General features: G+C 34.1%; 1 protein-coding gene across 4 annotated transcripts; it reads left to right on the forward strand.

The window, feature by feature from the left end:
- The first annotated feature begins 1,534 nt into the window (after nt 1-1,534).
- Nucleotides 1,535-21,616, forward strand: LOC123709654 (HIRA-interacting protein 3-like). 4 transcript variants are annotated; one of them, XM_045661124.1, is made up of 16 exons: nt 1,535-1,722; nt 1,909-2,022; nt 2,098-2,310; nt 2,539-2,732; nt 3,350-3,437; nt 3,628-3,678; nt 4,358-4,396; nt 5,304-5,364; nt 5,992-6,073; nt 7,345-7,565; nt 8,322-8,532; nt 9,212-9,286; nt 16,134-16,347; nt 17,365-17,541; nt 18,022-18,178; nt 18,543-21,616. In XM_045661124.1, the coding sequence occupies exons 2-16, from the start codon at nt 1,917-1,919 to the stop codon at nt 18,544-18,546; spliced, it is 1,893 nt and encodes a 630-aa protein (XP_045517080.1). In that variant the 5' UTR covers nt 1,535-1,722; nt 1,909-1,916; the 3' UTR covers nt 18,547-21,616. The 4 variants fall into 4 exon arrangements, with proteins under 4 accessions (XP_045517080.1, XP_045517082.1, XP_045517083.1 ...); XM_045661126.1 differs by having other exon boundaries at nt 16,149-16,347; XM_045661127.1 differs by having other exon boundaries at nt 2,560-2,732.
- Nucleotides 21,617-23,125: the final 1,509 nt, after the last annotated feature.

A 23,125-nucleotide genomic window follows, 5' to 3' on the forward strand; every position in this document is an offset into this window, starting at 1 on the left:
TTGGAATGTCGTTATGTCGTCTACATATAATTGTCTATGATGCACTGTATTTGAATTTGTATTATGTTTTTTGCCTTTGATGTGAGTTGAATGATATTTTCTCATATACAAGTAAACACAATGTTTTCAAGTATTATTTACGTTTTAATTAATTGCTATAGCCCTAGTCCTTATCAAAAATAAGATAGTATAACCGTTTTAACGCAGCGCTATCATGATGGCAGACGTGGCCCTTAATATTACTTACCGTGTAATTATCGCTATTCAAAAAGTCTAGCTAAAATAACTTATCTCTAAATTCATCAAATATAATACCATCAAGATACATCAGACGAATCGGGATAAGAATCCGGCCATTTATCAAATGAAGAAATTCCTGATATCATAGACACCTGTAAAAAAATGGTGGTTGACTTCTTTCTCCTTGCTGGGGGTAGCAGTTTTTCACTACATCCGGGATTTGATGCAGGGCATAATAGAAGTAAAGTAATAAGTAATAGACCGAAAATATAGACGCATTTCCTTACAAACCAGCTGTCTGGGCCGCGGCTGTAAAAGCTAAGAACAAGCATGGGAATTCGATAAGGGTAGATAGGTTCGTGAAAAGGAGCTGTAGCTAGTGTTGGTGAGATAATAACTGCTGGCACGAAATTTTCGACCTCTTTAGCTGAGAAAATATACTGTCGTTGTTTTAATTTAAAACTTTAGTAAAATAATCAGAAAATTGTCACATTCCAAATAAAATATTCACCTTCTAAGTGTATTGATTATTCCCTATAGATGTAATAACTTGATTCGTACACGTAATATAGCTGTCAATTTTAAGTGATTTTACAAAACTATACGAACACATACTTTTATGGTATTAAAAAGGCTTAATTTTAATACCATAATAGGAGCAGTGTTGGCCTAGTGGCTACAGCGTGCGACTCTCATCTCTGAGGTCGTAGGTTCGATACCACTAAACAATGTAATGTGACAAGCATCCTAATTTAATAAAATCTAATAAATAATGTAAAAAACAGCGAATGAAAAAGCATACACATGACTGTGACTCATATGTGAATGTATGAGTTACGACGTAAAAGCCTCATACACAAGTCAATTTCATATAGTTTTTATGCCACAGATATCTAATAATAATGTCTAACTCTCTAACTAGACTAAGAAAGATAACCTAACCTAACCTAAGTCTAGATAAAATTAACTACACGAATTAAATAATTGAAGTAACGTTCAAATTAGGAATTACACTATTACATATATTTATATGCTGTATTTGTAATCAATCAATATTTGTAATAATGTATGGGATCATCTTATTAATTTTTCTTTCTTTAATTTTTCAGAAACTATAACTTTTTCGTAAATCTACAAGTAATTTATGATATGAAAACAATGTTGCTAATTTCTTGCAAAGACGTTGCTTTATGAAGTATGCCGAGCTAAATACAGAGTATCTTAATTTTAACTTGACATCTGTCATGGTATTACCATGTAGCAAAAAAATAAAAAATCAAAGGATGGAGAAAAAAAATACACCAACTCCGCTTCATTTGTGTTTTTTTCTAATTTCTCTGTCATTAATGTGAATTTTGTGCATATTTTCTATGCAACTGTTATTTTGACTTATATTGTGCTCGATTATGTACAAATATATGGTGAACAAGATTCCGAGTGCCTGTATTAACTAAAATCAATAACAATCAGTGCCTAACAAAGGTACGCTATGTTTGCTTTTGCGGAGCGCATAACCTGTGTCCTGTGTTTTGTGATAGCGTCCGGTTGGCGTCTGTCATAGTTATCGTGGATACTACAAAATAAACGTGTAGTTCGTAATAATGAAATAAAAGAGAGTGCCATAATGTGTTTATAAGTGATTGATCTTTACACGGCTTTTGTTTCTAGTGACAAAGATGAATTATGAAGCTGAAAGAGCGATGAATCAGAAACGGCTCAGAATGGAGGGTGAGCCAGGCCACGGTGTTGTCCAAGGAAACGGGCTCCCGCTAAATTATCTAGGTAAGTCTGGTAAATAAGATTTTTGCGCGGGAAATATGTAAATAGACCTTAAATACCTTTTGTTATGATTTCTAGATAATGGCCATCAAATACCTTACCAGCCGTACGCCGGTGCATATAATACCCACTATCCGCCACCGGATGCATTTGCAGCTTATGGACCTCCGCCCCCAGGGGGATATGCTCCTCAAAATTTATCATATGCCCCACCAGCACATCAGAACTATGCACATCATCAAAGTTTTCCCCAGCAGCAAGCACAACTTCACATGGCACAGTCGCACATGGGTGAGTTGCATTCTGTTGATAATATTATTGTAGTTATTGAATCAGCAACTGTACTGTTAATTTTAATGAGTTAGTTGAGTAATAGTCTGATAGACAAACTATTGAAACATTTGATTTTACTGTTGTTTAGAATTGTTTATATTTAATTCCCCAATTTTAACTTAATAGCATTTTTGACTCCTACATAATAACAATTGTACTGAGGAATAACTCAATAATAATTATTAGGTATGTTGTTTAAACCCGCAGTGCAAGGCTATGCCCCGGATGTGGGCATCCACAAATCTGCCTGGCCCCCACAGCCACACTTGTTACCTCCCCTTGATGCCCAGAAACCCCTTGATATTAAACAATTGAAACCAGAAATTAAGTTAGAGCCATCTGACTCTCAGAAAAGACCACATCCCGAGGCAGAGATGATTGTAAGTATTTAAATGTTTTCATCAAAATCTTTATAAGATAAGAAATAATGATTAAGCAAAAAATTGCTGTGAATGCTTTTTTTTTAGAATAGGTAGGAGCGTCATCTGATGCTAAATAATACTGCGGCCTATGGACACAGAAAATATCAAAATGGTCATATTTGCTAACTATTATAAGAGTGTAATGTACAATACACATATTATATACCATATATGAGTCATGGTCACCTAAAACATATTTTGAGATTTAAGCTAGGCATCTATAGAAATTAATATGTTTTAAAGTTTTTGTAATTGAAAGTAATTGGATATGCTGCATCCTGTTGAAGCATATTCATATTCAGGTGCTTTATTCAATAACAACATTGCAGTCTTTTTAAAATTTAAAATGGCTAAGTACATATATCATGCATCCAGTGGTGTCATTATCATATTTGTTTTTGTGATATACCTTCTATAATAGAGACATCTTTAAAACATCCTGGTCTTTTGACATAATTTCACTTACTGTATGAAAAGAATCAGATATAGAAGGAAATATTTTTGATGGATTAATTAAGATTTTATCAATCACTAAGGGTAACTGCTCAATATTACATAATATATGTATTTTTCAGCAACCGGGTGACTTAGAGCAACCAAAAATAAAGATAAAAACAGATATCTTTAAACCAGATGATATGCGAGTTGACGACAAATCAAGAGGTTGGTTCCCCTAAAATAATTTTATTTTCAAATGAATACGTCTAAAATAACCACTAAGTTTCAGTTCAGGGAATATGTGGTTTAGTTATCGATAAACGAAATATGAGTAATTAAAATACAATTAAAACCTCATTTGGAACATAATTTATCTTTATACATTTTAGAACTTATTGAATGAATATATTTTCAGAAGCCTCCATGAAGCCCCTGGAAGTCTCCAAACCAGATCAACAGGTCAAAGGTAAAAAATATATTTAAAAAGGTTTTAATGAAATTTCTGAAAGTTTTTTTTCCATAATTAAATAATTATATCACAGTTAACTGAGTTGGAATTGATGGTTTCTATAAAATTATTTCACATAAACATTATTTGTTACAAAACTTAAAATTTTAAAGAAATTTGCTGACTTTTTCTATATATAATAGGAATTGTATCGGTAGTTATACACATATATGTATAACTCCACAGTACAGTTGGGGTTCATAATTATTGTATTGGGGTATAGGGTATAGACTGAAGAATTTAGGTGTTTAAACATCCCGAGTGTTCTTTTGGGCCTACCCTTACCTGAGTCTACATATAATAATAATTCTTTATTTACAAGAATGTGAAGAAGGTACAATAGTATGTAGATGATGTCTGATTGTATTCCAAGATTAGCTTCACATATTTGTCTTACATATAATATGGAACATCTCGTATGTGGCAAGTGTCAAAAGCCAGTATGCATGATTTGGATTAGGGTACATTTGTTTATACAGCACACTAACAATACACATAGAAAATGCTAGTAAATGCGCCAAAAATGATAACAATTCATAATAAATAAATAACTTGGGGTTAAAAAACGGAATTTATTTAACACTATATATAAGTTATTATGTATTATGAGATAATAAGTACTATACTTATATTTTAGATGACGGCCTACCACGAGTAGAATGTGAAAAGCCACCAGGTAAATATATTTTGTATTAAGTAAATGGAGTTGCGTTGAGAGATGTAATACATTTGTTAAAATTTAATTTATTGTATAATTCCACCGTTTTAAATACCGAAGTCTCATGACATTGTATACTCTATTTGATAGAGATACAACAGTACTTTAAATTATTTTCTTAATTTTACTACATTATACATAATCAACAGTATGTTACAAGCTATCTTATTAAAAAAAAGGTTAGAGTTGTTTTTATGAATACCATAACAATAATATATTTTGCTACTAATGTTTTGTTTAAAAATAAGTTAGGAGTTATTAGTAAAATCTATATTTGCATGAATTTTTTGTAACATTTGTTTACCAAAATTGACATATACAGTGTAACCTCTATATAACGACACTGAAGGGACTGTCGAGTCGTACAATGGAGAGAAGAAAAACGTATAGATAATCAATGACTCCTACTTATTAGTCATGGTCAACAACAGTACACGTGCAAGCAATCCCAACTCGTAAACAAAATAACGAATTTCTTAAAAAGTTCATATGCATGATGCTGACAGTCCAGTCTATTGCGGACTAGGCGCAATTTTTACTAATTTTAGCAACTTAAAAAGTACTTCATTACTCAATTGTTGTCGTTATTGCGAGTGGGGTAATGCTATGTGGAGTGTATGTTTGTATGAAAGACAAGCTAAACCAACCAATGCCAATTGATTTCGACGCATTTGGGAGTTCGTCGTTAAATCCTGGGACGTTACATAAAGTTTACACTGTATATTTATAAAAGAAAGCTTGTAAAATATTGTGAACTTTAATAAATAAATACTATATTGGTTATTGTTTAAAGCAGTAAAGCATTCCTATTTCTCAATTTCGAGAGATTTTTCACTTTTGAAAATCTTTTTCTTCTTGATTTTAGAAGTTGGTGTCATATCAGGAGAGGTGAGGCCAATTGATCCTGCAACTCCTATCAAGAAATTGTAAGTACTCTTAACTTGTAAACATTGCTCTATAAAAGTGTTCGTCTCTTTCTGCCAAATAGTGTTTACATTATGATAGAAAGAGACAGACGACTTTAGTTGAAATGATTAAATATGTATTTTATTATATTTTAATTGTTTAATGTTTCTCGACATTATCGTATTGGCATAGTCTGTAAGGACAATGTATGTATATCTGTAATATATAAATATATATATAATAAGTGTAATTAAATAGATATTGAATCATTTGTAATTTTTACTTTAACGCGCTGTAATATGTCAGACACGGTGCAGTTAGTCCGTGCCTGACGCTCGTCAATTTAAATAAATGCGGTTATTTAGATCTGTATGTGATATTATTAGAATTTAATAATATTTAAGTATAATAAACTAAACATATCCAAGCAAGTGTGGAATTTCATAAGTGTATGTTTGACCACAAATTTGTCGGAAAGCAAGAGTTACATCAAACACAACACATGTATCAGTCCATGTGTCATCAAAATCGGTTGAGTAGTTTTTGAGATATCCACACTCTCTGAAGACAATATGTGTAATACGGAGATTGATTTTCTCCAAATGAATAGGAAAGTGTTCTTAACATGTTATTTTTTTTTATTTTAGGGATGAAGAAAGAAAACCGTTTAGTAGTCCAGATTTGTCCCGGGGGGGTGCTACTCCTGGAAAAATAACACCTGGATTAGAGGTATACAAAATTCCCTTCTCTTTATGGAACTGAAAAGGCGGTATCAGAATTAAAAAGTCTTTAGTAGAAGTATGGATTATAACAGTGGATTATATACTTAATGTAAATAGAAAAAAAATAATACATATGTTAAACGCAAAACTCGAAGATGGCTGGACCAATCCAGCAAGTTTTGAATATTTTCTTGAACTTTAGAAAGATTATAGATCTTCTGTAGAAACAGGAAAAATTGGACGGAAAATCCTATAGACCAGACTGGACTAAGTTTTTCCGGTAGCATAGCAAAATGTTCCATATATTGCTCTTAAAATTGCATCCTTTCTTGGCGATTCCTTTAAGGTCTCTGCAGTTAGGCTATGGACTTCACTTCCCGTCCATATTCGCTTAGCTCCTTCTCCATCTCCCTTTAAATCTCTTCTATACAAACATTACCAGTCCACATCGTATCCCTAGCTTTCATACTAAGTGAGACTGATCTTGAATTGGATTATCGTGATTCACGTGCACTTTTTACTTTTTGTTTTTCATGTATCCATTATCAGTTTAGTTAATTTTTTGTTCCTGATTAGTTTCTTCTTTATAACTATATGTTATATGTATTTTTGCACTTCTTGCCTACCTTATATAATTTAATACATTTTTTTTACACACAGTGGTTTCCTGGAAGAGATCACTCGAAAGCGATAAGGCCGCCTTGTCCTCCTTTTGATTTAATTATGTTCAATTTCTATATTGTAATACAACGAAGTGTTAATAAAATAAATAAAAAGCTAGTTCTAAGTAACATATTAAGGCTAGACGAAGTTCTCGGGGCAACTGGGATTTTGATAAAATAAATTGTGGAGTAAAGATAGGATATGATTTAGAAACGAGACTTTAGACTCCTGTACGTCAAAAATGCGTTGGATTTTGACATGCGTGAGTTCGCGTTGAGGATCGTTTCTGAAACTCTGATAAAACTATATTACCGTTTTGTAGTTGGTCAATAAAAATTGTAATTGTTGTAATAAGTTATTTTTGATAATTTTACAATTAGCCACTATTCTCACGGGTTCGATTCCCATTATACACAATAGGACGACAACTAATTGACCAATTGTAAAAAATATTTTACAGTAACGGACCAAGTCAGTATCGACTTGTGCCGTGAAGTTTTGTTTAAAAATTATTACAAACAATTTAATGACGTCACGATCTGATAACACAACACAGACAATAGAAAATATTTTTCCAATGATATATATAATTAAATTAAAAATTTATATCGATAGCCAAAGAAACGCGGTCGTCCCAAAGGCTCGACGAACAAACCGAAGCCCCCCGGGACGCCCACTAAAGGATCCCCCGGGGCTGCGACCGCTCTCCCCGCTGTTAGGCCTCCAGGTATCCCCGGGGCGAGGACGCCCGCGCCCGTGGGTAGGCCTCGGGCTGTCCCCTACCAGTACAATGTCAGACCGTTTAGGAAGGACTTCTCGGGGATACAGTTCAGAAGGTGAGGTTCAATCATTATTTTTGGATATCCTAAAATAATATGCTTTAAGGATGCAAGATATTATGACGTCACAAAATTTACACACACCTACACGTAAATTATAGTATATATTTTTTATTTATATATATTATTAAATTAATATATATTTTTTAAATTAATTAGTTATGTATGGTGGCGTTTGTATATATTTTCAAATATATGGAAATACTTTGTTTGGAGGTGGGTGTCAACTTTAAGCGTTTAAAAATGAGCTAAAATAACTAACGTACAATTAGGGGTCTACTACCCCTGTTGCGTCGCTGGATTAACAACAAAACGTGTGTGTGTATATAAATACAGAAGAAGAACAACTTTAACAATTAGAAGTTGTAATTCTTTGGCGTAACAAGATAAAAACGACACGAACAATAGAAAAAAGGTATTCAATACATTGGCAGTTTTGTTATAACGCATTATCTCGTTAAATAAAGTTTATTTAAATATCACAAAATTTTCTACATAATTAAAGAACTTGACTTCTTTTATTTCAAAATGTTGACTATTTTAACTTCAGGGTGTCGGTTTTTTGTGACGGTGTGCGAGTGTCGGTTTTTTGTGACGGTGTGCGATCACGTCGTGAAAATTATATAAATTTTTCCTAACGCGCCAAAGAAGTATAACTTCAAAAACTAACTTGACCTACTGAACGGTTTTAAACTTTTGTTACCTATAATATATTAAGCAATCGCGATTGAAAGGCTGAAATATAATTTCCAGGCGATGGAGTGACGATTGCCTGGACTCCTCCCACATTCCGAACGAGGTGTACTTCGGTGATGTGCCAGTGCCCCTGTCGGTCCTGTACAATTACTACGACGCGAATGCCGAAAGGGAGAGGCTGGCCAGCCAAGCGGCCCACATCGCCGCCCAGAAGGCAGCCGCTGCTAAGTTGGCTGCTGCCAAGTTACGCGGGGTCGTCACTGGTGAGGTAAGTCAAAAATAGTCCGAAGGAGTGAAGGCCTCCTCCAAATCCTTTACTTGTCTCTCATCCTCGCCACCAGTTTCTTGGGGGTGTTCTCTCTATTTTTAAGTTACGGGCCAAAATTATGTTTCAAAAGAAATAGGTGCTACTGGTCTGATGGGATTAAAAATACAGTGGAGATAGAGAAAATGATGAGGTCTGGAGAATTAAGAGAAGAAGAGAATTAAGTTAATTAACTTACTTATAAAATGTATTTTGTATATTTATTTATACAGAAACATTTCGACATTTAATATTAAACAGAAATTTTAAAAAAATAACGGAAACGTTAATCCATTATATCTTCCTATAATTAAAAAAAAGCTGTACCTGTACAAGCTTTTAGTTCTGGGCCTCAGATTTCTATATCTGTTTCATGATCATTTGTTAATCCAATAGTCAAGTAGGTGATCAGCCTTCGGTGCCTGACACACGCCGACTTTTCGGATCTAAGGCAAGACGGTTTCCTCGCGATGTTTTCCTTCACCGTTCGAGCGAATGTTAAAAGCGCACATAGAAAGAAAGTCCATTGGTGCACAGCCGGGATTGAACCTCAGGGTTGAGAGTCGAACGCTGAAGAAGAATAAATTAGAGATTTCAATATAAATTACAATTCCTGCATATTTGATGTTTAAACAATATGTAGGTGACGACAGTGGATTCATCGTCTGATGATGAGTCGTCAGGGTCATCAGGAAGTGGCTCCGAGGAAAGTGATGAGGTAATTATTTTTCATAATATGTATTCTTAACAATAAAAATTATAACAAATTGAAAAAGTTTGGTCCCTGTGGTACACTTTCCTCTAATGCTGGCTACATTTACTCGCTGTATTGCGATACCACCAGCTCTGGGGTCACCAGTTCTATCTCCCGGCGCCAACTTCAATTAGCGCCTGTACACTTGGACTCCACGGTCCAAGGGTCTCCAACTCCATCTCCAACGGATGGAATTTAAGAAAAGACTTATATTTGTGCCGTTTTTCTTCGATAACTATGTTTTGATTAAGTATATTATTGCTCTCTAAATATACCTGTATAGAAATCAATCATTTTCATCACTACGACGCGGTTTAGAAAATTTATATTAGCCTCAAATAATATCTCTCTGAATTAATATTATTTTGTTCCTAAGAATTTTATACGGTATATATTTAATTTATATATATTGTTTATAATATATGTCGGAGTAATGTCGTCATCGATATGGACATCGTCATGAGTTTAGTGGACGTCATGTGCGTAAAGTGCAAGAGAGAATAATCGTACAATATTCAATGAAGATTGATTCCTTTTAACATTACAAATAACACTAGCTTAAATTATAACGAGCACCGATCTCACTACTACAATCTACTCTGATTAGTCGTAACAATATTCGTTTATGATTCTAAATTATTAAACAATTAAATAATGACTAAACAAATCGGGTCAAATAAATTCAAATTCAAAATCATTTATTCATTTACGTAACGCAATATACACTTATGAACGTCAATAAAATACATGTTAAATGCTGCTAATTTTCCTGCCAGTTCTCAAATCGAGGGCGTAGAACGGAAGAGAAGAACTGGCAATAAACTCTCCGCTGCGCTTTTAATCGCCAAGTTTTTTGTTTTACTAAACGTTTGTAAGGAGCTGCAACCATAACACCATGTTCCACATGACAGCAGGAGGCATGGTGAAATAGGAGCACGCACATACATTCTCTTGGAAACAACATCTATTGACTCGATTTGAAGATTTCCTGATAATCCTTGACATAGGTATTGAATATACATGAAAACTCCATCTTATCGTAATAATAAATTTAGATTCTCAGGTCCTTATAATTATATGTTACGCTCCTCTAATGCTTTTAAGTAATTCTGTTTTTTTTTTGTAAATAAATAATAAATACATCGTTCTTAACGACTTGTATATAGTACCCCAAGTAATATTAAGGAGGCGCCTATATTTGGACCCCTTAAAAAACTGATAATGTTACATGCGTAAAATAAATGATGTCTCAGTTCCTACAGATTTACATTAGGTTAGGGTTTTTTTTTAAATTGTTATAAAGTGGCGTTTGTGATCAGGTTAGGTTAGGTTAGGTTAGGTTCTATATTAGGTTCATTGTTATTTTTAATCTATATTGCCAACATTAACGAGCTCGGTTTACATGGTCGAATCACTCTCTACGCTGATGACACCTGTTTATTTTACTTTGGTTTAAATATCTAGTTTCTCAAGCTCAATCAGATCTAAATGTTCTATCTTCTTGATTTCAACAAAATCTGCTTACCATTTATATCTCAAAAACATCTTATGTAATATTCAGGGCAAAAAATAAAATCATTCCTTTCAACCGCTTAAAGTTCAAAGATGTCGAAAAAACAAACATTTGAGAAATATCTGGGTCTTAGAATAGATGCATATTTTAAGTGGAACTTTCATATAAAATAAAAAATCAATGACGCTACAACCTTTTTAGGTCTGGGCCTCAGATTTCTGTATCTGTTTCATGATCATTTGTTAATCGAATAGGCAAGTAGGTGATCAGCCTTCTGTGCCTGACGCACGCCGTCGACTTTTTGGGTCTAAGGCAAGCCGGTTTCCTCACAATGTTTTCCTTCACCGTTCCAGCTAATGTCAAATGCGCACATAGAAAGACAGTCCATTGGTGCACAGCCGGGGTCGAATTTACGACCCCAGGGGTGAGAATCGCACGCTGAAGCCACTAGGCCAACACTGCTCCTTTCATATATCACTGAATTACCAAATCAAAATCACTTATCGGCAGATTTTGGTCAATATCAAAATATATTCCGCAATCTGTACGTCATCTCTATATATATAAAATTCTCGTGTCACAATGTTCGTTCCCATACTCCTCCGAAACGGCTCGACCGATTCTTATAAATGTTTGTATGTTTTATTTTTTAGACATTTTTTTTGTTTTTATTTTTTTACGATACATCATACAAAAATACACACAACCCCTATTTTTAATTATAGTAAATAGTTATTTCCTATAATATACATGGAAAAACGACGTTGGCCGGGTCTACTAGTTTAATTTATAATTGTTTAGTCAAGCCACATTTCATATATCTAATTGAAATATCGGGTACAGCATGCAAAAACAAAGCTTCTAACTTACAAACACTACAAAATAAATTTATAAAAGCACTTTATAGATGTAATCTTTTAACACAGACTAATAAAATCTACCAAGAAACCAAAATAATGACGATTAAACAACTATATGTTTATAGTACCTGTATCTTAATCTTAAAAAAAAACAAAATCACAACTACACGCATTACTCATCCAGCGAGTTTGCTTATCTTGCCGAAGCCGCGTACAAATTATTTAAAGAAGTCTATTAAGTATGAGGCTGTGCAATTTTTAAATCAATTACCGTCTAAAATTCGAAATATTAGCGCGTTTAACAAATTCAAAATGGCATTAAAAATACATGTCAGAGTGAATCTAATCTATTAGACTAAAATTGGGACGTGTATCTCGCTCGTATATACATATTAAGTTTCTCATGTACATAGTATACATTTTTGTAATGATAAATAAAGTTCTGTAAACATTAAAGCCAAATTTGTATCTTCTTTCCTTTCAACGCGCCACCACATTATTGCATGGTAACACACTTGCCGTGTGATAAAAATATGTAGAAAATGAAATTGGAAGTTGTTTTAAGATGGAGCGTGACAAATGAACAGATTTTTACGTTGTTTTCATTTTGTTTTAATGTTACGAAGTTGAAATAAGTATATGATTTTTTTTAATTAAAGATCTTATACACGTACTATAAAGCTATATAAGTTAAATATTGTGTTGTGTTCATTCATAAAGCTGTTAGTAGAAAATACATTTCTCCTTATTCACAAAAGAAATCTTATTGTTCTGACTACCGATGTCTCTTTTCATCATAGCATAAAAAAGATTTGACAGATAGAGACAAAAGAATGTTACTATATTTATTTATTTCGTAAGCTAACATTATTTGTTAGCTTACTATTTATAAAAACAAACAACGACACTAAAAATAGAGCCAAATATGGAATACATAAAAAAGGGAAAAACGTTTAAAAAAATGTGTGCGTGTTCTTGTGTACACACGTAAGAAGTGAGCTTCTTTATGAGCTTATTTTTCGAAAAATCATCTACTATATGCTGCTTAACAGAAATTGGTTAAATAAAGTTAAATTAGATAAAGTTTAACAAAAGGCTTTTATTATAATAGATATGCATACAATTTTTATATTTTACCTTATTACTACTAAGATTATTACAGAATTTCATTAATTCTAATAGAATTATTACTATCATTCTTAAACTACATGCTATCCCTCCTCTGGAGAATAAACCGTGGTAGGGACAGTAAAAAGATTTAAAGAAAACACTTTTTTAACGGATTGAAGCTATGTATTATTACAAACTTATAAATATTTTACATAATTTAAAATTTTACGACATTTCGCGCACTTTACAACGTCACGTCACGGTGACTAAAGACAAAAGGTTTTGAATGTCAAAAGTATCACAGCTGTAGAGAAAATTGTGTTATCTGTATTTATTGCCCGCGGTGTTCTCTATTTTCGCGGATTGTCTTGAAATTTTAATTTGGATGTTAGTTTAGATGTTATTGGATCCCAGGTGTTTGATAATTTTAGGCCGTCTTCTCTATTGAAATTGGGGTATTTTTTTGCGTACCAGTCTTGGGAAGAATCTTTTTTCTTTCGCAAGTACTTTTCGGTTGGTCAAAGCATGTAATGATTAGGCCTATCTAGTGTGTGTTCTGCTGATTTTGTGTGTCGTCTTATGTCCGTAATGTGTTCTTTGAGTCTGCCGGACATATTGCGTTTAGTTTGCCCTATGTGACAGGCCACAGTCGCAATCCAGTTTGTATATACCTGCATCTTGCAACGGGGTGTTACTTTTGATTGGTGTTAGGAATTGCTGAATCTTCTTGTGCGGCTTGAAATTTGTAATAATAGAAGCTCGTTTTAGGATCCGACTTATACTATCTGTAACTCCCTTTACATACGGCAGGTAGGCTGGCTGGCGGGGAACTGTTTGTGTCTTGTTTTTGTTTCTGTGATGCAGCCGGGGGATGCGCAGTTTGTTTCGGTGTAGCACCTGTTTGATATGCTGTAGTTCCTCCTCGAGGTGGGCAGCTGAAACAAATATTTACCGACAGAAAGCAGTTGTAAAGTTGTTATGCCTTTCTGTGTATTGTGTGACCTAGTGTGCCATATGCTTTGCGTATAATTAAAATGTCCAAAAAGGGCAGACAGTTGTTCTCTTGTTCAACAGTAAATTTAATGTAATTCTGTATTAAATTTAAATGTTGAAGCTATACTTTTATAATAATAAATAGCTAGCATCCGTTATAAAAGTGTTTTCTTTAAATGTAACGGAAAATTGTAACGCATAACCGTAAAATGTGACGGTAATTCTTTTTCCAACGCCGATAAATACTTTTCAATTCAATTATTCAATAAGTTAATAATATCTTATTTGGCTGTGATGTGTAAAGGTGTAAAAGTGAGGGTATGTATATGGGGGGTGTGCTCATGATGCAGGTTTAGCGCTATGAATATTCTTAATACTCATTTTAACCATATTCCGCGACAGCCTAAACATGTCAAGGCAATATACCAATATTTGTTGCATTATACCGTTGTATGTACGAGCTGCGCGATATAAAACAGTGTTTTGCATAGAGAATCATGAAACATAGCCTTCTACGAGTCTTGTAGGCTGGGACATAGAAGGGCACAATTATATGAATAGGCCTCAGGCATAAATAGCTTCGCGATGTTTATAAAAGTTTCTAGAATATATCGCATTCAGTAACATAAGGGCATAATTCGAAAAAAAAATGGAAAATCCCGTTTAAAGATTTTGATTGGTTCCATTCCGGCTTATTTTGATAAAAATGCAAAAGTAGTCATGATTATGATATATCTGTATAATATGATTATATCTGTACAGATTTATTCTTTGATAATGTGACTATAATTGAAAATTATTTCTATGAATAACGATTGATTAATAAGATAACTTAAGTTGCGACTTAGTACATAAAGTTGTGTAATACCTATATGTTGTGTTATTTGACACTTTATGTATGTTTAAATATTATAGGGATTTTAAATCAAAGCATTCAAGTATTACGTCACGCAGTTTTTGGTATGGTTTCTTGACCCTCCCCCCCTGCCATGAAACGCAGCGTAACGTTTTCTGTACCCAATAGTAAAGCGTTTCGTGACGACCACTGACTGTTTATACCTAAAACTTTCCATTGTGGTGTAACGTAACGAAAATAATATTAACAATAACGCGTAATTCAATCCCTGCCCCGCATCGTAACGTTTTACAAGGGGGAACCCCCCCTCCCTATTCGTTAAATAATACTTGAACGCTCCCTTAACACTTGATCGTAATGATAATTTATTTAAAAAAAAACATTACAGATACCTGTAGTTTATAGCAATATTTCGTATATATAGATATATATCTAATCAAATATGATTTGTTTGTTATAGAAGGGTACAAACCCGAATTGCGCAATGTTTCAACAGTCTTTAAATTAATTAAATCGAAAAAAAACACCCTTTGTCGCTACTCCTCTTTTCGAAAACACTCTTCTTGAAGCCGCAGCCAGCATCGGAATACTTGGCGTTGACATATCGAACGACGTTCAGTTTCGCGGTAATTTGGAGGAAAAGGCTAAATTAGCCTCCAAAAAGCTTGGTGTGCTCAGCAAGGCGAGACTACGGCCCCACATGGAATACTGTTCTCACCTCTGGGCGGGGGCTCCCCAGTACCAGCTCCTTCCACTTGACCGTATCCAACGAAGAGCGGTTCGAATCGTCGATGACCAATCCCTCTCCGAGCGGCTCGATCCTTTGGCGTTGCGTAGAGATGTGGGGTCACTCTGCATCTTCTACCACATTTACCATGGAGAGTGTTCAGAGGAGTTGTTCGGATTAATACCTGCAGCTGAGTTTCATCATCGGACGTCGAGGCAGAATACAAAATTCCACCCGTATCACCTCGACGTCCGCCGTTCCACGACTGAGCGTTTTTCAAGGCAATTTTTGCCGCACACCACCGCTGTATGGAACCAGCTGCCTACTGAAGTATTTCCGAACCAATTCGACTTAGGGTCCTTCAAGATAAGAGCGTACAAATTCTTAAAAGGCCGGCAACGCACTCGCGAGCCCTCTGGCATTGAGAGTGTCAGGTGAGCCTCCTGCTCCTTTGCCCCCTATTTTATAAAAAAAAAAAATATTTTTAATTAATCTATAGTTAAGACACTCCACTAATAAGTTAGTTTTAGCGGTAAAGTCGGGGCGTAAAGGGGTGTGCCTTTACCGCTCGTGTAGAAGGAAAATGGTTATCGAGTTATTTTTGTCTTTCTTCTTTCTCTCTCAGCGCTGACCCCTGATATCATTTTGTGCATGTACAATCTCAGTTAACCAAAAATTGCAGTTAGGCCCTTGTAAGCGAGTAAAATGTTTCTATATAAACTATCTACTACACATAAACCGTAAATAATTAGGATCAACCCCTAAAGCGCGGACCTGGCCGACCGAAGGGTTCCCGGAATTCAACGCCCAAGACTCCCGGTACCCCAGCAGTCCCTGGAACCCCAGGCTCGGGACGCCGTGGGAGGCCCCCGGTGCCTCCAGAATTAAGGCAGCCTGGCATCACGGATATGAAGAAGTTCTGTAAGGCTGCGGGAATTCGGTTCGACTATAAGAAGTTGGTTGAGGGTGAGTGTTTTTTAGTTATTCAGAATTTTCATTAGCGCGTGTCTTGCGCGCCCTGGTTATTCAAAGTCAAAGTCCAAAATCATTTATTCATATAGGTAACACAATGTACACTTATGAACGTCAAAAAAAAAGAAATATACATTAAATGCTTCTATTTTTACATTAACTGGCAGTTCTCAAATCAAGGGCGTAGAACGGAAGAGAAGAACTGACAATAAACTCTTTTTAATCGCCAAGTTTTTTTTATTACACAACGTTTGTAAGGAGCTACAACCATTACACCATGTACCACATGACATCTTAAATAATAATAAAATAAATTAAAAACAAACCGTTGTCTCAGATTGTCAAAGATCCTCTATCAGCATGAGGCATGGTGAAATAGGAGTGTTGAGTCATCTCCTTATGGGTCAGGATTAAATTAAACGAGTAATTACGTGACTATTATTTATTGCTTAACACTCGTCTAAGCGCAACGGGCCCCGGAGACAACTGACTCGCGACTCGTAATTTTCACACGTCGACAGTTGTCCCCACAGAAGCATGCACTTACATTCTCGTGGGAACAATAACTAACATGTTATTAAGTTCTGTAAACTATTAATAAATAATGTTAAATACCAGATACAATTGACTTAGATATTACAACAAATATAGCGTGCTCTGTGTACATTTTTTAAATTAAAATACACAAGAAACAAAAGTACATAGTATCAAAGTAAAGTACAGTTGCAGTTTGTATTTTTAGTATCTCTATATTGCTCAGCATCTTTACAAACTATATTTTAACATCGATTTAGGGCCAATTGATTTAGATTAATCGTTTGACGATTTTACAATTACCTGAAATAACGTTCAATTATTATAATGTAAGCGTGGCAACCCTAAATGCGCTCCAAGGCGTTTATTACGTTTGTTTTCACCTACCCTCTATTATTTATGATATTTTAGACTTCAAGTAGATTTCTTAATTTTGAAAATTAATGTAAAAGTTAAGTTTTAACCGTGATTGTTTAGGTTGTACAAAGAACAAGGAGCGAGTAGCGAAAATGCAGGATTTACTGGAAGCGGCCGGTCTGGAGGGTAAGCCCACTCTGGAGAAGTGTAGGGCGATAAAACAAACGAAAATGGACAAGAAGGAACAAGAGAAGCAGGCCAAGAAGGATGCGAAAGCCAAGAAGTCAGAAGAGGATGGTCGGTTTATTTCTAGAACTAAAATTATTTTAAACATTTTGATCTAGCCTTCGAGTACAATATCGATATAAGGCGGTAGGTCCGAAGCGCGTTGTAGTAAATCGGGTTGTAGGGGTATAATCCTAAAACCGTTTTTAGAACAATTCCAAACGCTAGGAACTCGAATTTAATAGAGTTATTTCGTTTTTTAATAACAAGTGAAACGGGTGCAAAGGTACCCAAAACTAATTATAACTTGAAATCGCCGCGTTAAAAGGGGAAGTACCGCGTTATATGACAACGCGTTATAGGTTTTTTTTTTGGAAAATTTGGAATGCCTCCTCCAAATTCTTCCACTTGTCTCTCTTCTTCGGTACTATTTTGCAATCTTATTTCTCTTTCTTGGAATACAAAATTTTAATAATTTCGTTTAAAGGCCCTTTTATAATGTCAACAAAAACTTTTTGGCCAATTTTAAAATGACGTCATATTTTTTTTCAGGCACGGAGGCAGTGGCCAGACGAATGACACGCGGCGCGACGGGTGTGAAGCCCCGTCAGCGCATTGTCATATCGTCGGATGAGGAGGACGGCACTCCCGCAGCGAGAAGAACGGTCTCGAAGCTGCGGTCCAGCATCAATGACGAGTCTGACTCGCAGTGAGTTTTATCTTACCAAAAAATTTACAGATTCCTATACACAATATTTTTCTTTGATTTCATTTTTTTTATTTTTAAGAAATGCCTGAAAGAGTTTTACAAATCGGTTTAGGGATTCTTTTTTAATATAACGGCCAGGAGGCCCACGTGATGTTAAGTGATGTTGCTAGAGGGTTCGAAACGCCTTGCCTACTTTTTAAAAATCGGTACGCTCTTTTCTAGTAGGATCCTTAAATATGGTTCTAATAGTTTGGAAATACGTCAGTACGCAAAATCTGTCTGAAATAACAGTTAAATTTTTTATTTAGTTAGTTTAACAATTTATTATAATTAATTAAACATTGTAAGACCGCTCTCTTTACAGGTAATCCACGATGCCAGTGGTAGGACAGACAATATCGGTACAGTGAGTGGTGGGACCTTCTAGAAAGTGCTTCGACAAAGGTCCGGGTTCAAGCGGGGTGGCTTTGATTTCTGCTGGCGTAGAAATCTAGAACTAATGGGTGTTCCGATGAAACCAATGCATGTAAAAATGAATTTATTAATTAATAATATAATGTTAAAAAAATCGGTTCACAGACTACATATAACCATAGACTATGGTCTAGAACGTCAATCAAACTGACATCTGTCAAACCATTTTTTCGGTAACCTTCATAGTTTAACAAGACAGCGCTCAAGACTATATTGTGATTTTAGATACTTATTAGAATATTGTTGTTAACAAACAGACTTTGTCTATGATCGCATTTAACATTCGCTCGAACGGTGAAGGAAAACATCGTGAGGAAACCGGCTTGCCTTAGACCCAAGAAGTCGACGACATGTGTGAGGATGATGAGGAAAGCAGGTGTGCCTATTAGATTGACAAATGATAATGAAACAGATATAAAAATTTGAGGCCCAGACCTAAAGAGCGCCACTGATTTATTTTACTATTTCCACAAAAAAATATATATATATTTTATTATATTACGTAATTCCTTTATAGCTAAACTCTTTCTGTTAAATTAAACGAATTCAGGATTTTATAAATAAGTCTATCAATTATTACATTTATGGTTTAGTAAAATTTCCATTCGGAACTAAGTACTTCATTGTTGTTTGCACGAACTATTTAGTAATGTGTGCGACAGAGATCACGCTCTACGATTCCGAGATTTTCCGATTGTCTCTCTCTAATGGTCGATGTTGTGGTTTTGGTTTCATGGAACACCTAGTTAACGATAAATATCAAGTCACTTCAGCTTTCTTGGATCAAATTGGTCCCAAAATTTCCTACTAATTTTAGGTCAAAATTAAAAAAAATTATAAGCGTGTGTAACAGGGGTGATAACGTTTGGTCCAGTTGTGTTACGAATTTATACTTAAGGCTTGCACTGTGATTTTTGTTACCGTAAATTATTTATTGAATTGCGACAAAATCAAAACTCAACCTTTACTTGTATTTCAGAAGCTAGTCACTATTTGAGCTGCCAAATTATGAACCAAACGTTTATCACCCCTGATGGTAGGTGAGGGATGATAATGTCTGCAATTATTCTATTTTCTACATATTTATTTTTAATGTATTTTGAAGGTGAAGAAAATCCTAATTTAAACCATAAATAATAAACGTATTACATTGGTTTTAATACTTCTTTACTGATTTTATTAAAAAAACAATTTCTTAAAAACCATGTTCTTTAGTAGCCAATATATTATATAGAAAATATATAAATATATGTTTGCTTAAGTTTTTCTTCACCTTTTTAAGCTTAACTTCGCTTTTGTTTGAGATTTAAATTGTAGTTGTGGTTTAAAAAATGTGGGTAGTTTACAAAGCGTTAAAAACGAGTACCCTCAATACAGGAGATAATAATTTTGAACTTGCAATAAAATCAAGAATTTTTTCATTGAGGAAATCATTTGAATCGTAGTTAAAACTATTTCCTCAGTTTTCTTATGTTTAAGTAAAATTTGTCACACAATACTTGGGGTACTTGGGATACTTTCAGCAGGCTTACCACACTTTAAAATCGTTTCGATATCGTACCACCGAATTTCAACCTTTAAATTTATAACGCATAAAACAAAAGTGGCATTTTTAGGCAGTTTCATGTTGGTGATTGAAAATCGGTTTTAAAGAATAGCCCTGCTATGCCTGTGCGCTCGACTTCGAAGTAGACAATACTTGGAGAGACATAATATAGAGGATAATTTATTTTATATTGGCTAAAGTAGGAATGTAAACCCTCGCTAATTAGGTAGATGGCTTGGCACCCAGAAATGTTCGTCTGTGCCTAAACAATAATTATTGTATGTGTGTTTTTCATTTATTAGCAGAATATTTAAGTGAGCATAGATGTCGATTTAGTAGATTACGATATACCATTTAAACGTCAGAGTCACGTATACGTTTCCATAGATTAAAAAGCTAGCTAAAATGGCGTCACTGATCACTGTTCTTACTAAATCTATATCTATGAATTTATAGAATTTTTATACATGTAGCGTTTAAAAGATAACTATTACAATAACACCAAGTCGTTGGACATTAGTGACTAATAGTTTATGTATATAATATTATAGTGTGCGAGTCCTAATAATTTTGTACAGGTTATGAATTTTTATTTGGATATCGGCTTTGTAAATAGATGCTGTGATGACAAAATTACAGCGAGGTTCAGAAACGTACGTACGCGTACGTATACGCGTATACATGAAAGTACGTATACGTATATACGTTCATGCGTATGTACTATTGTGACTACAAATTAGTTCTAAACCTTGCTATTACATTTAAGGTAAAATAAATCAAGAATTATAATAATTTTATCAATTATATTATTTTATTAATTGACTAGCATTTATATAGGTTTCCTAAAGAGCATATTATAGATTTTTTCACGATTTTTATATGTGAATCTCATTCATATTTAGTTTACGAATTATATCAATTTTACGCTTTTTGCTTTGAACGTACATTATTTGTTATTGCAAAAGGATTTTGTCCTTGTCATCTTCGTTTTATTCCTAGCTAGCAATTTCTTAATTCTTTAAATTCTGTATTAATTTACGGATACCACAGAAAAGTAATTTTTAATTCGCCAAATTTAACTCATCTATAGTTAATTGTAATAAGTACATTAATAATGATAAATTATGCACGTTCGATTTAAAATTATACGTATTAGGGCAGCGAGATTCGAAATTATTTTTTCTAAATTTAAAACGAACGAGCACAAGCGCACACGAAGCGACAAACTAATTAAGCGCATACCGATATCAAATTGTAAATAAAATTGGTAGTTCGATGTAAGTGAATTAGTTTAAGATAGATGTTTTAGTACGGTCGTTAGTTTCGAAGCATTTTATAGGCCGTAGAGGTATATTTAGTCAAGTATATATTTTAAAAATATAATATTTTAGTGAATAAGAAAAGACGCTATACACTGATGTTTTGTGTGTTATTTCTTTACCTTACCCTAATAAACAGTTAACCAGCGTAGTGTCTTGTACATATGTACGTTTTTATGTGCTAAATTAACGATATAACACTGCGACGAAGTCATACCCCCGAAACGTGATAACGTAGTTGTTCTGGCCGCTAAGGATATACATAATTTCTCGTCCTTAGCCACTGAGGCCTTCGGATCAGTCAGTGGTAAATCTGGTCAATCTTCCCGTTACATCGGAGAAAGAGCAACGCCTACCCTTGTCCAAACATAATAAAATACGTGTTTAAGCAAATAACACAAACAAATAAATAAAATTTTATTATATTTGGAGGTGTTTTATAGATGTGTCAAAGATTCAATATCATTAATTAAAATTATATAATCTGGATAACAAAGAAACGTATGTTATTTGATTTTTTTTTTGTTTGAAGCTACGACGTCATGCATGACAGTCGCACGCTGGAACGAAACAGCTGTGCATGCTAGTTTGCTTTATATGGCAATCAAAAGACATGACAATGTCATCGCAGACATTTTCAAGTATTACAAATAGAAATCAACGGAATTTTCTGTAGGAATAACTAAATTTTCCACTTCAAAATAAAAATATAAATTCTAAGCCACATATACACTTAATGCTTTGATATAATATATTACCACAGCGATTTCAAATCATTAGGTTATTTTGAAAATTTAATTCGCAGAAATCAATATAGAATCTTTAAACAAATATACCTATTTCGTTCTTTAGTTCACAAATGAATCAGAACAACGAGATTTTAGTTGCTATTCTTTATAACAATAAAAACAGAATGCTTACATTTTTAGTAAAATTATGTTATGTCTATGATAATTGCCGTGTTAATATTGATTTTACCTGCTACAGCCATACAAGTTTGTATGACAATGGTCACGTGACAAAGCGTGAACCAATGTCTTCCTCATACAAATTCCTTCGGCGGTGGTGAGTAACGGTATTCGCAAAGTAATTTTGTTTTAAGTGCCTGGTAAGAAGAACATGTAGTGGAGCAGAAGAAGGATGACAATTAGCTATTTCAAATGTCAAAATATTGAAATCAATTAAGATGTCTAGTATGTCAATACTTCAAAACGTCACACTTTACGTCAAAATCCTTTTTTTTATTAACCTTTATAGCCGACACTGGCGAAGTACCTTGTGCCCAGTTGGCATAAATAAAAGCCATAAACAAGAAAAAAACCTTTATAGCTGGATTCTCACATTGGTTAAACATTTAATTTTTTCTATGATATGTCATATTCTATTTCCAGTATAGCATAAGTAAAAAAACCTTCTTGAAGTGTGAGATAGGTTTTAGAATATCTCTAAATTGCTATCGGTTCAATACATTATCTGACAAGGTATGAGTCTTAATCGATGAGTCGATATATTTTTTAGAGACTAAGATTATTTTATCTGAAATCAGTACTTATAATTTAATGTCTCGTATCCAAATAATGAGACGTGACACTATTACATTTGTTCTAA

The sequence above is a fragment of the Pieris brassicae genome, chromosome 5 (genome assembly GCF_905147105.1).
Source record: "Pieris brassicae chromosome 5, ilPieBrab1.1, whole genome shotgun sequence".
Classification (NCBI taxonomy): Eukaryota; Metazoa; Arthropoda; class Insecta; order Lepidoptera; family Pieridae; genus Pieris; species Pieris brassicae.